This window comes from Tursiops truncatus (assembly GCF_011762595.2).
Source record: "Tursiops truncatus isolate mTurTru1 chromosome Y unlocalized genomic scaffold, mTurTru1.mat.Y SUPER_Y_unloc_1, whole genome shotgun sequence".
Lineage (NCBI taxonomy): Eukaryota > Metazoa > Chordata > Mammalia > Artiodactyla > Delphinidae > Tursiops > Tursiops truncatus.
In genome coordinates this window covers 4,002,984-4,019,035 of record NW_022983136.1, presented here as the reverse complement: position 1 = coordinate 4,019,035, position 16,052 = coordinate 4,002,984, and the positions used below count along the sequence as shown (strand labels likewise).

Below are 16,052 nucleotides of genomic sequence, written 5' to 3'. Positions count from 1 at the left end.
TGGAAAATTCTCTCTCCTTTACTTCTGAATGGTAACTTTACTGCGTATTCTTTTTTTCTTTCAGCATTTTGATAATATTGTGCAACTTCTTTCTGGGCGGCAAAGTTTGTGCTGAAACATCTAATGATAATCTTCTGAGTATTGCCTTATATGTAACAGGTTGCTTTTTCTCTTGCTGCCCGAAGTCTCTGTCTTTAACTTTTGACATTTTAATTATACTGTGTCTTGCTGTGGGTTCCTCTGAGTACATCTTATTTGGAACTTGGAGCTGGATGTGCTTCCTTCCCCATTTTAAGGAACTTTTCAATCACTCTTTTTCAAATAAGTGTTCTGCCTGTTTCTCTCTCTTTTCTCCTTCTGGGTCCCCTATAATATGCATATCAGTGCACCTGATGTTGTCTCACACATTCCTAAAGCTGCCTTCACTTTTTAAATTTTTTTCTCCTTTTGCCGCTCTGCTTGGGTGAATTCCACCGCCCTTGCTTTAAGTTCACTGATCCTTTCTTCTACTTCATCTAGTCTGCTGTTGAACCCACTAGCGTATTTTTCAGTGTTTTTCAATTTTCTAGTTCTGTGACTTTGATTTTTTACTTTCTTATATTTTCTATCTTTGTTGAAGTTCTCACTGTGTTCATGCATTCTTCTCCTAGCTCAGTGGGCATCTTTATGATTATTACTTTGAACCCTTTACCAAGAAAATTACCTATCTCCACTTCATTATGTTTTTCTCCAAGGTTTTATTTTGTTGTTCCACGTACAGCATATTTCCCCTCTTCCTCATCTTGCTTGACTTTCTGTGTTTGCTTTTATACACTCCATGAAATAGCCACCTCTCCCAGTCTTGGAGGAGTGGCCTCACTTAGGAGATGAATCTTATCCTTCAACCTTGCAGCTCTTGCTTGTCTCTCAAACGTTGGTGATTGCTTGTGCAAGCAGCTTATTTTATTTTTAATGTCTCCCAGTTGTTGAGTGTGTTCCAGGACCTGTCAGTGTCCCAAAGAGGTCAGGGGAGACTTCAGCACAACCTAGGTTCAGGCTGATTGGAAGCCTGACCCTGAAAGGCAGCAGTTTTTAAAGAATGCAAATATGTACAGTCCTGTACAACTGCAAGCTAAGCTCTGCTGGCCACCAGACCAGGCCATCTGCGGGTGCCCCTTTGGTGACAGCTGTAAAATTCAGGCCTCCATAAGAATGGATCAGCACCTTCTTGTAGATTATGGTAAGCTGTAGTGAGGCAATGGGAGAGTACAAAGATCTCATCCTTCAGCCTGTTTTCCTAGAGAGCGAGTCCATAGGCCTCTGGATGTGTGCAAAACCCAAAGACTGACCCTCACACCAACGTTCCTGGACAAGCAAACAGGCGTCTTCCACAGAAGGAGGGGGTGTTTTCAGTGTGCTATCTGTGCAGTGCCCTGGGTGTGGTAGCCAGCTGTGTCTCTGACTCGTATGAAACCCAGGTACACAAACCTCCCTGGTCAACAGGCCAGGCATTCATTGGGGGCGGGGGGGATTCCATGGTCAGCAGCCACGAAAGCAAGGCACCAGACACGTGTTAAGAGCTCCGCTCCAAGAGAGTCTAGCACTCTGGAGCATAAGAGGGGGAGCTCAAAGATAACACCTGCTTTCCTAGGTCTCTGGAAGGCTTACAGTTAGCCCTTTGATGTGTGTTTAATTTAGAAGCCTGCCCCTCAGTCCATAGCCATGAAAATAAGCTCATCAGCCTCTTTCACAGAAAGCCCTAGCTCCCTGTTCCATTGCCTCCTGCTGTGCTCTGGGATGGTAGCTGTTTAAGAACTTTCCTCCACTGGATACGGTCTTCTGGTACCCACTGACCATCACTGGCCCCCAGAACCAAGCAATGTAGAGGTGTCCCCTGGCAGCAGACACAACAACTGGGGCACCAGATAAGGTGCGTTATGGAAGATAGCAGCAACCTGAAGCAAAGCAGAGGGAGAGTGCAAAGATCCTGTCCTCCAGCCTCTGTTCCCTGACAGCAACTCCACAGGCCTTTAGAAGTGTGCCACACTAGAAGCCTTCCCCTCAAGCTAAAGCTCCTGGACAAGCAAACAGTCCTCTTTCTCAGAAAGACTAAGGCTGGGTTTAAGTCTGTTGTCTGTGCAGTGCCTTGCAAGTGGCAGGTTGCCAAGAACTGTCTCTCCAATTGTTATAGTCCTGAGGTACCCAGGAACCCAAGACTGCTGGCCTGCAGGGCCAGGTGATCACAGGGCATCCCCTGAGCTGCAGCTGCAAAATCAGAGAACCAAACATGTATAAAAGCTCCTCTCCAGGAGGTACTGGAGTGGAGCAGAGGGAGCATGAAAACGTCTCCCACTGGCTTTAGCAACATTTAACAAGATTTAGTGAAAGTGCAGAAATGGCACCCTCCCTAGAAGAAAAATGTCTAGAGGGAAAAATAAGGCACCCATTGGCTTTAGAGTGAGAGTACAGAAATGGCGCCTGCACCTCCATCCTTGGAGAGTATCTCAACCAGCCCCTTCTTCTCAGGCCCATGCTCTGAGATTAGCAAATCAATCTCTTTCACATAAAGTCTGCATGCTTTTCAAACAGCTGCATCTGCACTGGGCCCCGGGGAGAGTAAGTCTGTGCAGCTTCCCTTTAAGAAGCATTTCTCAGTCAACTACAGCCCTCGGGGTCACACGGGTGCGATTCCCCTGTTGTTTTTCAAAGCCAGATGTTTTGGGGGCTTCTTTCAGGTGCAGGACTTAAAAATGTTGGGGTGCCTGATGTGGGGTTCAGACCCTTTGCTCCAGGTTTTTTTGTTCTCTTTTAATTGTGGGTTGCTACCCTGAGGGTGAGGTCTGTGACTCAACTTCTCCAACCCACCTTGATTTGACAGTGATGTTATACTCCCAAGGTGATCCAACTGTTTAGAAAATGAGTTTTTCAAGAAACAGTTTTTGAACATATTTTTTAAACCAAAATACACCTATTTTGTATTATTCACCAGAACTACTGATCTCCACAAGGATAAAACCACATCAAAAAGAGGCTACTCCTCAGTCAAGTCTCCAATGTATCACTTTTGCAAACAAATGCAGTAACTCGTACTTGCCATATCCTCCTCCTTCAAAAACATATCTAAATAAATAAATAACTTGATTCCTGTTTCTCAAAGTCTAGTCCCTGGACCAGCAGCTCTGGCCATCAACTGGAAACTTGTTAAAATGCAAGTCTATCTTAACCATCTTCCCCATCTCCACTTAAAATCTACTGTAAAGTGTCTTTTATATCTACTGACTCAGAATCTGCAATTTGACAAGATCTCTAGGTGATATGTATGAGTCTGAGAAGGACTGAGTTAGCCCACTATGCTAGTTGATTTCTCTTTCTTCCCTAATCCTTTCATGGCTGGCTGCTGCTGTCACTTCAGTAAGTCAAACTAACCTATTCTGCTGCTTTTCCTACCCAAATTTCACTCCTTTCTCCTTTTTCTTTTCTCCCCTTTTTTCCTTTTCTGCCAATTCTTACTTGATTTCCATCATGTGACTATACTATTAGAGACTTTGATATCCAATGCAAGCATTCTTTTCTGAGGCCAGCAATGCATCAACACTGACTGCTGCCATCTTTGCATTCAGATGGCTCTAGGTCATTTTCATTGATACTCGGGGGGTTCCTACTTCTCAAAATATCAGAAGATGCCAGGCTCCTAAATGAGACATGCATGTACCACTTGAAGAAACAGTAACTAAAGTTGTTCCAGCTTTGTTCTTAGAACCGTTACTGACAAAATATAGTAAAATTTATGATACAGGATAGTTTTTTAATAATAGATGAAAATGCACAAAGTTTATCAGTGATAATTCACACAAGTTCTTCACAAAATCAAGAATTTTGGCATTTAAATTAGAACCAACTATTCTAAAAATTTCCCACGTCTGTTCTTCAAAAGATTCTATGCCTTTTCCATTCTTTGCTTTTAAAAAGCTAGCAAGGTTTCCATGTTGACAATGCTTCCATAATCCTAGAAGAGTGCTACTTGAAATAACATAGGTTAGAACAAACTCTTCCATGAGTCAATTTCTTTGGAAGATGGAAAAAGGAACAATGCCTAGCATATAGTAGATGCTCAGTAAATACTTCCTGAGAAACAGTACTGTTTTCCAGGTAACTCAAAATTTCAATCAAAATGGTTAACACTTTTATTTCTAACATTCCTTTCATGTATAGAATTCCTGAACTTGAATACAGAAACCACTCCCTCCCAACTGGGAGGCATCTAAAATGCTGATCTGGAAACACTAAGGCTGACTGACTCTCAGGATACATCTCAGAAAGCACTGTAATATACTATATAGCGTATCATAAAACTAAGCCATACTATCAACAACAGTGCCAAGAAATTTAATTCTTCCCTTCAATTTTGTAATAAAATATAATTTTACGTGTGAAACTATATCAAAATTATATTTTTAAAGTTTATTAAGAAGTTACACATATTTTGCCCTACTATATACAGGTCTCACTCCCTTAATACTCACGAGATCAGCATATTTCTTACACAGTGCTGCCAGCTTCTCCTCTGGAGTTGAAAGAGTGTTTAAGGCTTGCATCAATAATACTACTTCTTTTCCTAATGATTTATAAAAGAAAAAAGGTAGCAGAAGGATGACTTAAATTCAACATAAAACTAATGTTTACAATTTAAGGCTATAATTAAACATAGAGATTCACCTACTAAATTAAAGAAGCTATTTTCAAATCAGTTTATTAGCCTCACCATCATCCAAATTTCTTCACTTACCAACACTGCTACCCGTTAGCTATTTAGCATTTGAACAGTGAGAACAACACTTTAAAGAGTTTTGGTTTTTTGGGAGTTTTTTTTTTTTTGTGGTACGCGGGCCTCTCACTGTTGTGGCCTCTCCCGTTGCGGAGCACAGGCTCCGGACGCACAGGCTCAGCGGCCATGGCTCACGGGCCCAGCCGCTCCGCGGCATGTAGGATCTTCCCGGACCGGGGCACGAACCCGTGTCCCCTGCATCGGCAGGCGGATTCTCAACCACTGCGCCACCAGGGAAGCCCTAAAGAGTTTTAAATGAGTAATTTAATAGATTTGGCAGGGAGAAGCAGGTGATCAAGACAGGTGAAGGCAAATGGGCTTTAAAGTAAGAAATAACGTTCTATTGCTTACCTTGGTGGTAGAAAACTTTTTATTTCCTAAAATGTTCACTCTTGTATGTAGACTATTTCATCTAAAAAGCTGAAGAAAACTTTGATTTGATATCAAACTTATATTTGATATACTTTACATGCTGCTATAAGGGTGGGAGAGAGGAGGAACAGGCCACTTTCAAAAAGAATACTTTCCTATCCACATAAAATTTTAGTACTGAAAATTTTTTACCTTCAGGTCAAGATGAAATAAAAAAGAGGAAATATAATGATTGAATATTTAGACATAACAGTAATGTGCACTTCAGTATATGAAGATTTTAAACTCTAACCATTTTAAGCTATTTAAATGATTTTAACCTGAAGCTACATTTTATGCATAGCGGTGGGGTTAATGACTCTGAAGGTATTAGTCTTGTACGGAAGGAATTATAAACACTTCTCATATTCATATAAATTTTAAAGTCTTTAGAATGTAGCAGAAAGTAGATTAAGAAAGAGAATTTCAAGTTACAATCCTATGCACAAATCACTGAAACCAAACAAGGTAAATATTAGGTACAATAGGAATGAAAAATTGAGGGGTAACCAATAAGGTGAAATAGGGTTTCAGGTTTCATTCATAAAATTTAACATATCACATTCTTAGTCTGAACTGTCAAACTAACTAAGCAGAGGGATAAAACATATCCTAGAAGCAATCTTATTAAGCTACTTTCTAAACTGCAAAAAAATATCATTTCCAAATTTTAGTGAATATTCTTTAAAAAGCTAGGCAATTATAACAGTTTTCATAGTAATTATTAGTCAGACTACTTTAAATGATCAAACAGCCAAGCAAATCAAATACTACTTCTGCCAAACTGGCCACAAACTCTTTCTGGAAAACAAGTCTTAATGAGAGAGAAAGAAGCAAGGTACCCATAACTAAGCTTTCCACTCTGCTACTTGCGCCTCCTGCACATAATTGCAGGAGACAGGCATACTGACCTGACCAAAGAAACTAGATGTGTATTAGCTAAACATCTACCTCAAAAATGGTCATGCTCAATAATTACCTGTGCTGCAGAAAATATAAGTTAAACAAGCAGCATGTGCAAATGTCCAGACCCTAAGCAGAGATTATTACCTAAGATATTTCCTTTGTTTCTGCGGCATTCTGAATCTTGCTGACCATCAGAGGGATCTGCTCCAGCTTCTGGCCCTGAAGGTTCCTCTCTTGACTCTTGTGTGCAGTACACTGGACTCAGCAAATCCCTGCTGTGTGTTATAAAGTTACTGCTTTCATCCTCTTCCAGTGAATGCTTGTTAGTTGGGCTACTGTAATTTGAGTCACGACGTTGAGGAATATCATTTGATTGAGAGTTATGCAACATATCTGCGTTTACTCCTAGTCTGTAAATTCTAGATTCTTCAACTGTGCCAATCACAAGCTACAGAAAAAGAGCAGAAAAAAATATGGAGAAAGGAATTAAATCAAATGTAATCAAGGGAGGAAAACAATGCAGTATATAAAAGCTCAGTGTTCACCCCATTCTGCTCATTTTTTTAACAGTGAAATCAACCTGTTTTCCTTTCCTTTTGTCCTGGCCACACAGCTTGTGGGATCTTAGTTCCCTGACTAGGGATCAAACCGGGGCCCCCTGCAGCAGAAGCGTGGAGTACTAACCACTGGACCACCAGAGAATTCCCCACTTTGCTCATGCTTAAATGTAGTTTTCACTTTTTGTACGTGGTACAATCAACAGGCATGTCACTATTAGTTTAATTTTTTCCCTTTCATACTGGTTCATAAAACAGCAGTGCTTCTTAGAATCAAAGGAGGAAAAGGGAGGGGAAGAGACTACTGTAATAGTGGAACAGGGAAAAAATCCAAGTTTATGTCCCTCTGACAAATAATATGCTGGCAGCATCTATCAGAATCAACCTCTGCAAAACTCTAGAATCTGCTAAAAGCTTGCAAAAGATAATTCAAATTTACAGCCCCAATTTACAGCTTAGTGAATAAAAAAAAATTAGGAGAGCACGATAGGATTTTAAACTTCTTGTCTACCATCATGCATACCCTAGGTCAACAAAGACCATAAGGAGAGCAGCCCACACTCTCAGTGAAGGCTACTGGTGCCAAAGGGAACAATACAAACATTATTTTCAAAGGACTGGGTCTCATTCATTCTTTCGGGTAGCTCCCTAAGAAATCTGTACAGGAGTTTGCCTTTGTTTCGTCCTTGGAAGAGCTGTTTCAGGACTAGGGCAGCTTCCAGGATAGCTTTAGATACAAGTATGAAAGTACTGACTTCAGCAGCCTGGGGTATGGGGCAAAAACTTGGAAAAAGCAATAAACATAAATATCTGAGTAGAGAGAGACTGAGAAAGGAGATGACATAGGCATATGAAAGCTCCCACATTAGACTAATCTTATTATCTCTGCCTGGCCTTCAGTCTGGCCTTCCAGCAGAATTAAAGGCTAAGGTAAAGTTGTAAACACCCTGACTAAGTATTCTAAGCTGATGAAAAGTAAAAGAGAAAACATGTCTTGCTTACTGATGTGAAACTAATCTGTCTTCACATCCACTGATTTCTCCCTGGGTACTCTGTGTGTACCCTGACTTTAGCCACCTTACGCAGAAAGGTGGCTAGGATTGTGACCAAATTCTCCCCACCCCCAAATGGAACCCATTTTAGTATGCTGGGGCGCTGTGGAGACTAGAAGGACTCAAACATTTATGGCTCTTTGGAAACAGGTATCCAAGTCACTCACTGTTCCATCTGGTTCTGTAGGGGAATATGACCTCCAAACTCCTGCTTCCCCAATAAGTATGCCAACCTTTCATTTGTATGCCCCTCATAACTGGCTTGCCAATGGAACCCAGGGCAGCAGCTCCCCACCTATCTGCCTGCTCTCCCTCTGAGAGCATATTCTTGCTTAAATAAATCCTCACTTTACTTCTTAACCTCGCTGTCTCATCTCCAGATTTCTTCCACGATGAGGCAGGAACCTTAAATTCACTGGGAACACACAGACTGGTGGATAAAAGTACCACAAACTGGAGAAATAAATCATGGCTACTACGGGAATCATATGGTTTATTCACACAGACACGTATGCTGAGTGAAGTCAAGCTACTGATCAAGCCTGCACTGCCTTGATCATTGGGTACGATCAAGATGGGTATGATTGCTATCTGCACTACACTCTTTGCACTGATTATGGCTGTGTGTCTACCCTCACAGAAAGGGCACCAAGTAAAAGAGTCTTTTTTTTTTTTGCAGTGGCTACCTTGTGACGCATGCTGAAAGGTGACCCAGTTGTCTCCAGATTGGGAAGGCCATGACACACAGAGCATTGATTCTCCTCATTCTGGAAGTCTGAGTGCATCCAACCTTTAAACCTATTCAGGTCTATTCATCCTGGATGCCCCATAGTTGACCACCATTTCAGGTCATGGGATTGATGGTCCACACCAATCAGCTGACTCTGGCCACATCATTGTAGCCTTTGAACTGATCTGCCATGTGGTCAGCTTTCTGGATAATATGCAGTCTGAAAATGGTACACATTCTACCACAAAAGTAAAAGTAGTCAATGTACCTCCACCATTCCCATCCACACTCCCTGTCATCCATAGGCATCTGGAATTATTGAGCATTAGGTCTGCTTTTGAAAAACTGACTCAGAAAAGAATCCTGATATTAACCCCCTCACCTTCACCTTTTCTACAAACTGTGGAAAGGCAAGTTGGGTCACTGAATGAGCTGGTCCCAGAGAGGGACAACCCCCTCTCAGTCTCTTCCTTGCTAAGGATCAGGACAAATTGGGTGCTGGGTTATACAAACCCATTTTAAAAACTCAGCATTGAATGTCAAGGAGATTCAAAGAAACTTAGCCATTCTTAGGCTACTGATTTTTTCTTTCTGCCAATAGCATAACCATGTCAGCCCAAGTGGCATGCTCTAGTCCAAACTGGCACCTAGAGGATTCAAACTTGGTTTCTACTACCTGGATTCTCTTGTGAGACTGAAATGGTTCTAGATCAGTGTACCCAGTGGATAATTACCCCTTCCTAAATACACTGCCTATGGAGCCTCCCTATGGTGACCTTTGCAGGTCAAAGAAATGGGGCATAATGGATCTCTGCAAGGCTTACAAAAATCCCCTCACTCCTCTAGTACCTGGCCTTTGTGAGCCAAAGGACTGTCATGAGTAGGTGATGACTGATTGGACAAAAGTTGAAATTATAGCTACTGGAAATACAGCCTTTGTTAACAAACCTAACAACATTAATCTTCCCACATGTTTAAAAACTGTCTCTGGAGTCTTCATCATAAAAATAGGTGTCCTAGTGTGGCTCTCCCAAATTGCTGCAAGCCTCTTGAATTTAAGGGTGTTGAATCTGCCTTCCAGCCAGAGAGCTCAGGTGACAATTTGACTGCCATTCAAATAGAAATAGCAGGAATGTCCCAGCTACTGCATTTCCTATGCAAAACACTTAAGTGTCATCACTGAATGTCTCCCACACCGTCATTTCTCTAACCATAGATAAGTCATTCCAGGGGTAGACAAATGCCATCCAGCTGGTATCAGAGCCAGACGGTAGGACTGTGTGGCCTTTGGCAGGCCTTTTAAAAAGAAGGATGTGATTCAGTTTTTCACCTGGAAACGCTAAGGTTAGTAACTGGCTAGGGAGACATGATGTAAAGCACTTTAAATCTGTGCCCACTTGGAAATACTAATGTTAAGTCCCATTTGAGGACTTACATAATCAATCAGAATCAACCCTTTCTTGCCAGAGGTACCAAGTATGCCCTTTCTCACATGGAAGCCAGGAATTAACTTGCATCTCTCTAGAAAACACTGTTTCCCACATTAAGGGGAGGGCATAACAGATCATCAACTGTTTCAGAAAACATAGTCAGTAGTCATGCAGCCTTTGGACAACTGCAAAGTGCTCTCCAAAATGAGGCCACTTTTGGTTCCTTGGAGAAACTCACCAGAGGGGCAACTGACCTCTGGCTTAGGGTCACACTGCAGGTAGTTATCCTCTCAACGGGAGCCATTCATTAATGAAAGGTAGTATGATATCTCTCCACAACTTCAGCTGAAACGATCAGTGGACTGCATTCAAGTGCGTCTCGAACTGTCTGGCCACAGTTATCAGTTATGGCAAAATTGCCCTAGACTTTTTTCTTATGGGCCATTCATGAATATATCCTGCTGCAACTGAATCGGTGAATCAGGCTAAGTGGGAAGGTCAACACATAGCCTTAAGGAAGCCAGATGGTAGACTCTGATTATGTATGGAACTTGTTCATTTGTTTAGGTCTGGGACTCTGAAGTCAATCCTAAGTTTTGGGCTCTTCCTTAGGCTTGGAGTCCTGTTCCTAGTATTCTATAAGATAAACTGAACAGATCTGGTCCTAGCCTATTTTGACCAAATTTAACAGTGTGGCCAATGAACCTGCATACTCAAGGAAAAACTCAATAGAAGCCATGACAGTGTTTCTGCTTCTCTTGTGAACAGAGGTAGTGACTGTCTTTGTTTCAAACTATCTTTTCAAGGATGCTCATACAGCAAAGAGCCTTAGAAAAAAAATAGAAATGATGTCTACCTCATCTGCAATGGGCAGGTTTGCTTATTGCCAATATGTTTCCAATTGCTGTTGTAATAAAATACCACTCATTTATTTACCTTACATTCCTTCTGGAGGCTCCCTGAGAGAAAAGAGCTTTGCCTTTGCTGACTTCTAGGGGCTGACTGTATTCCGTGGATCATGATCCTTTCCTCCATATTCAAAGCTAGTAAAAGGCAAGGCAAGTCATGCAAAATGCCATCTCTCTGGATCTGACGTTTATCTTCCTCTTTCTTTTCTAAGTATACTTAAGATTTCATTGTGTATACCATGATAATCCAGGGTAATGCCACAAAGTCCTAATCTATGCAAATCCTTTTAACCAATAAGATAATTCACAGGTCCCTGTTTAAGACACAAACAGCTTTGAGCAGCCACTATTCTGCCTACCACACTGCCCATTATAAAAGATTTAATATCCCTAAACTTAGGAGTTCTTTTTTGTAATGCAAATATCTAGTTCTCTTCATATAACCCTGTAGGAACAAAAGCTCGGGAATCAGGTGCAAAAGTGGACACTAGTAAATACTACTGTAAAAAAGTATCCTTTGTCTCCAGATTTCTCCCAGTATCCATAAGTTATGGGAAAATTATGAATTTGCAAGTAAATTAAAATCTCTGACCCTTCAGAGTTTCTTGCTGCTATGATTACATATTCAAATTTGGGTATCTGCCAGACATTTTTCAGAAAATGTCTGTCAAGATAAACCAACTGACATTATTCGTTTTAATGATAATATCTTACAGAGTTTAAGTTTAGATAAGGCTATAAATTGCTGGCCCACAACAGGACTTTCATAATAATTTGTGAAGTTTCCTACTACTGTTATAACAAATTATCACAAACCTAAAAATGGATTAAAAATTCACATTTATTATCTTACAGTTCTAGAGGTCACAAGTCCAAAATGGATCAGCAGGGCTGTGTTACCTCTGGAGGTTGAAGAATTACTCCCATGCCTTTTCCAAGTTTAGAGACCACCTGCCTGCATTAGCTTATCATCCCCTTCTCCATCTTCAGGGTCTGAAGCATAACATCTTCAGATCTCTGTCTCTAATCTCTGTTTCCATCATTACATCTCTTCTGATTCTGACCCTTCTGTTTTTCTATTATAAGAAACTTTGTGATTACACTGAATCCACCAAGATAATCCAGGACAGTCTCTTCATCGCAAGATCATACTTAATCAGATAGGATAAACATATTCACAGGTTTCAGAGATTAGGACATGAGCATATTTGGGGGGGGGGCATTATTTTATCTACCACACATACATTGTCACATTAACATGGTCCACACTTCAATTCTTAAAGAAGAAATTATCTTTTAAATTACTGGCATAACTTCTACGAACTATATACCCCACCAAACTGCTCTGCACTATAGGAGCAGGAAATAAAGTATCATCTTAGCAAGTAAATATTAGTTATGGCAGATTAAAGGGCAAACACTGGGGAGAGTGAGGGGCATCTGGGAGATACTTTGGAAATATTACATGGGATTCAAATCAACACTCAAAACAACAAATATTTGTTTGTTTGTTTGCAGTACGCGGGCCTCTCACTGTTGCGGCCTCTCCCGTTGCGGAGCTCCGGACGCACAGGCTCAGCGGCCATGGCTCACGGGCCTAGCCACTCCGCAGCATGTGGGATCTTCCCGGACCGGGGCACAAACTCGTGTCCCCTGCGGCAGGCAGACTTTCAACAACTGCGCCACCAGGGAAGCCCAAAACAACAAATATTAATAAAACTTGCTCAGTAGCACAGGGAGACAGCATAGGTCGTTTGGTGAATCTTTTCCATCAAGTCAAAGAACTTACAGAAATTCATTAAAATAAATAAATTTAACTAGGAAGTGGACTGAATTATAAAAATAGAATCCCTAGGTGTGAATGGAACTTAAAGCTTATCTAATACTTGTTCTCTTCTGAAAACTGCACAAATGGAAAAAGTTAAACATAGCTGATACTCAATAATATATTAAATTTGTTTAACACGTTAGGTATGTCAAATACCACTACATTCATTATATTATCTGAAAGTGACTCATAATCACATTAACAGCAAAGAAAAAGGAATTGGAAGGAGGGAAGGAAAAGGAGGCAATAAAGTTTATTTGGGACATTAGTATAAATCTTATTTTACATAAACAACAACTGACTATGAAGTAAGGTCTGTCATATGCCCTATCAATTAATCATGTATTAATTATAAATGAAAATCACTCTCTAGGAACTATGTCATTTAAACAAGTTTTAATTTTTAAATAAGAGGCATTATTTATCCAGATACCACTACTTTATAAAGGTAAGCTCATACCTGGAGAGGAATATCACTAAAATTGATAACGTATTAATCTGTGACAAAGGGGGCAAGAATATAAAATGGAGAAAAGACTGGTGCTGGGAAAACCGGATAGCTACATGTGAAAGAATGAAATTAGAACATTTTCTAACATCATATACAAAAATAAATTCAAAATGGATTAAAGACCTAAATGTAAGGCTGGAAACCATAAAATTCTTAGAAAAAAATACAGGCAAAATGACAACCTACCCGATGGCAAAAAAAGTTTTGCAAATTATATGACTGACATTTTGGTTAATATCCAAAATATATAAACAGCTCATACAACTCAACATAAAAAAAACAAACAATCCAGTTAAAAGATGGCCAGAAGACATAAATAGACATTTCCCAAAGACATACAGATGGCCAAGAGGCACATGAAAAGATCCTCAATGTCACTAATTGCCAGGGAAATGCAAATCAAAACCACAATGAGATTATCACCTCATACCTATCAGAATGGCTATCATCAAAAAGAACAGAAATAGCAAATGTTGGTGAGGGTGTAGAGAAAATTAACCCCCTCTTACACTGTTGGTAAAATGTAAATTGGTGCGGTCACTGTAGAAAATTGTATGGCGGTTTCTCAACAAACTAAAAATAGAACTACCATATGACCCAGCAGTTCCACTCCTGAGTATATATCCGAAAACACGAAAACACTAATTCAAAAATACACATGTGGGCTTCCCTGGTGGCGCAGTGGTTGAGAGTCCGCCTGCCGATGCAGGGGACACGGGTTCGTGCCCCGGTCCGGGAAGATCCCACAAGCCGCGGAGAGGCTGGGCCCGTGAGCCATGGCCGCTGAGCCTGCGCGTCCGGAGCCTGTGCTCCGCAATGGGAGAGGCTGCAGCAGTGAGAGGCCCGCGTACCGCAAAAAAAAAAAACAAAAAAAAAACAAAAAAACAAAAAATACACATGCACCACAATCTTCATAGCATTATTTACAATTACCAAAATACTAAAGCAACCCAAGTGTCCATCAAGAGATAAATGGATAAAGATGTGCCCCCCATGCCACACATACGCACAAAGGAATACTACTCAGACACAAAAACAAATGAAATTTTGCCTTTTTCAACAACATGGATGAACTTGGAGGACATTATTCTTTGTGAAATAAGTCAGACAGAAACACAAGTACTGGATGATTATCACTTACATGTGGAATCTAAAAAATAAAACTAGTGAATAAAACAAAAAAAGAAGCAGACTCACAGATCTAGAGAACAAATTAGTGATTATCACTGGGGAGAGGGAAAAGGGGAGGAACAACATAGGGGTAGAGGATTAAGAGGTACAAACTACTTTGTATAAAATAACCTACAAGAATACATTGTGGGGCTTCCCACAATGTATTCTTGTAGGTTATTTTATACAAAGTAGTTTGTACCTACTACTTTGTATAAAATAACCTACGTATAAAATAACGTCCAGGAAGATCCCACATGCAGTGGAGCGGCTGGGCCCGTGAGCCATGGCTGCTGAGCCTGTGCGTCCGGAGCCTGTGCTCCGCAACGGGAGAGGCCACAGCAGTGAGAGGCCCGCGTACCGCAAAAAAAAAAAAAAAAAAAGAATATATTGTGCAACACAGGGAATATGGCCAATATTTTGTAATTGTAAATGGAGTATAACCTTGAAAAATTGTGAATCACTATGTTATACACCTGAAACTTACATAATATTGTACATTGACTATACCTAAATTTAAAGAAAAAAATTAAAGAAAGAAAATGGTGAGATAGCAACCTCCCACTTCTACACGAAAGCAATGATTATGGTGACAAAAATTGTCCAAATCAACTTTTTGGAAACTCTGGGAAACAGTTGAAACCAACAACCAGAGGAATCCTTAACTAGGAAAGAAGCTGCTGCAGTTCACTTAAGGAATATTGTAACTTTTTATTTTACCTGCCTACAACCCCCTAATCCCCACCCTGGAAGGAGCGAGCATATCTGGTGTGGCTTGCTGATGCCAGATGGATAAGAAACCTTGTTCTTAAAAGTTCTGATAGTGGGCTTTGATCTATATGGCAGACCCCCAAAGGGAGCTCAAGAATATCCTCCTGTTTTGCCAGCCTCAAAATTTTCTCACAGTTGGTGCAGCTTCTTGGTGTGAAATGTTGAAATAACAGCCACAGCTACGTGGGCTAAGGACAAAATGACAAGGCAAATGGCAGACAGACTAAAAAGCCCCAAAATAAGGAGGGTGTTAAGAAGAAACATGGAAGGATAAGGGCTTTGGATTGGCCCCAGGTATACCAGGGAATCTCAAAGCCTACATGCATGTCCAGGGCAACATACATGCCAGAAAAGACCGCAGAAGACCCTACACTTTTGTATCTGGCTCTGTGCAAGAAGGAAGTACATGCTAAGCCTGGGCTTACCTAAGCGTTAAAGGAGTGGCCTAAACAAAATCAATTTGCAAAGACGTGGAGTTTAGTTTTTGTTATTTTTGTTGCTCCAGGATTTCAAGAAAATCTCTTTTAAATTCCTGGCTGACCTCTAAGCTACCTGGCTGACCTCTAAGCTACCACAGAAGACTTCAGAGACCACGCAGGACAAAGAATACAATCTTTATAGAACAGCTTACCACAGAATTACTAAGCAAACATTTACAACCCATAACAATCAACAACAACAAACCCTAGGGATGTGGGGAGAGTCTGATTCCCAGAGTATAGGGTTCACAATTGCACATTTCTTAACTGTCTTGTCTTAACCAGACTTCAGTCAAGCTTCTCTCTTCGCATAAACCCCTGGATACTGGCTTACCCACCATGATCAAGCACTCAAATGCAGAGCGTGCCCCTAGTAACAACTCATCCCAAGGATCCAAGAATCAGCTGACAATCATCTCCCATCAACCATGCCAATTATGCTGTCTGCTCACTCTCCTTTGTTTGCTCGATTTCCCCTTAAAAAGTTTCTATTAA

The 16,052-nt window shown here is 40.7% G+C and overlaps 1 protein-coding gene across 8 annotated transcripts in view; it reads right to left on the bottom strand.

Moving 5' to 3' along the window:
- The window catches only part of LOC117310588 (gamma-taxilin-like), a 61,005-nt gene that overhangs the window by 42,319 nt on the left and 2,634 nt on the right, over nucleotides 1-16,052 (bottom strand). For 2 of the 8 annotated variants that reach the window (XM_033850288.1, XM_073799771.1), the window contains exons 1-3: nucleotides 10,827-10,929; nucleotides 6,266-6,569; nucleotides 4,503-4,594 (exon numbers count right to left, since the gene is read on the bottom strand). In XM_033850288.1, coding sequence (XP_033706179.1) covers nucleotides 4,503-4,594; nucleotides 6,266-6,569; nucleotides 10,827-10,925 — 495 coding nt within the window. In that variant the 5' untranslated portion in view covers nucleotides 10,926-10,929. Of the gene's footprint in view, nucleotides 1-4,502; nucleotides 6,570-10,826; nucleotides 10,930-16,052 lie in introns of those variants that run through there. The other 6 variants (XM_073799774.1, XM_033850291.1, XM_033850289.1 and 3 more) reach the window with 6 other exon arrangements.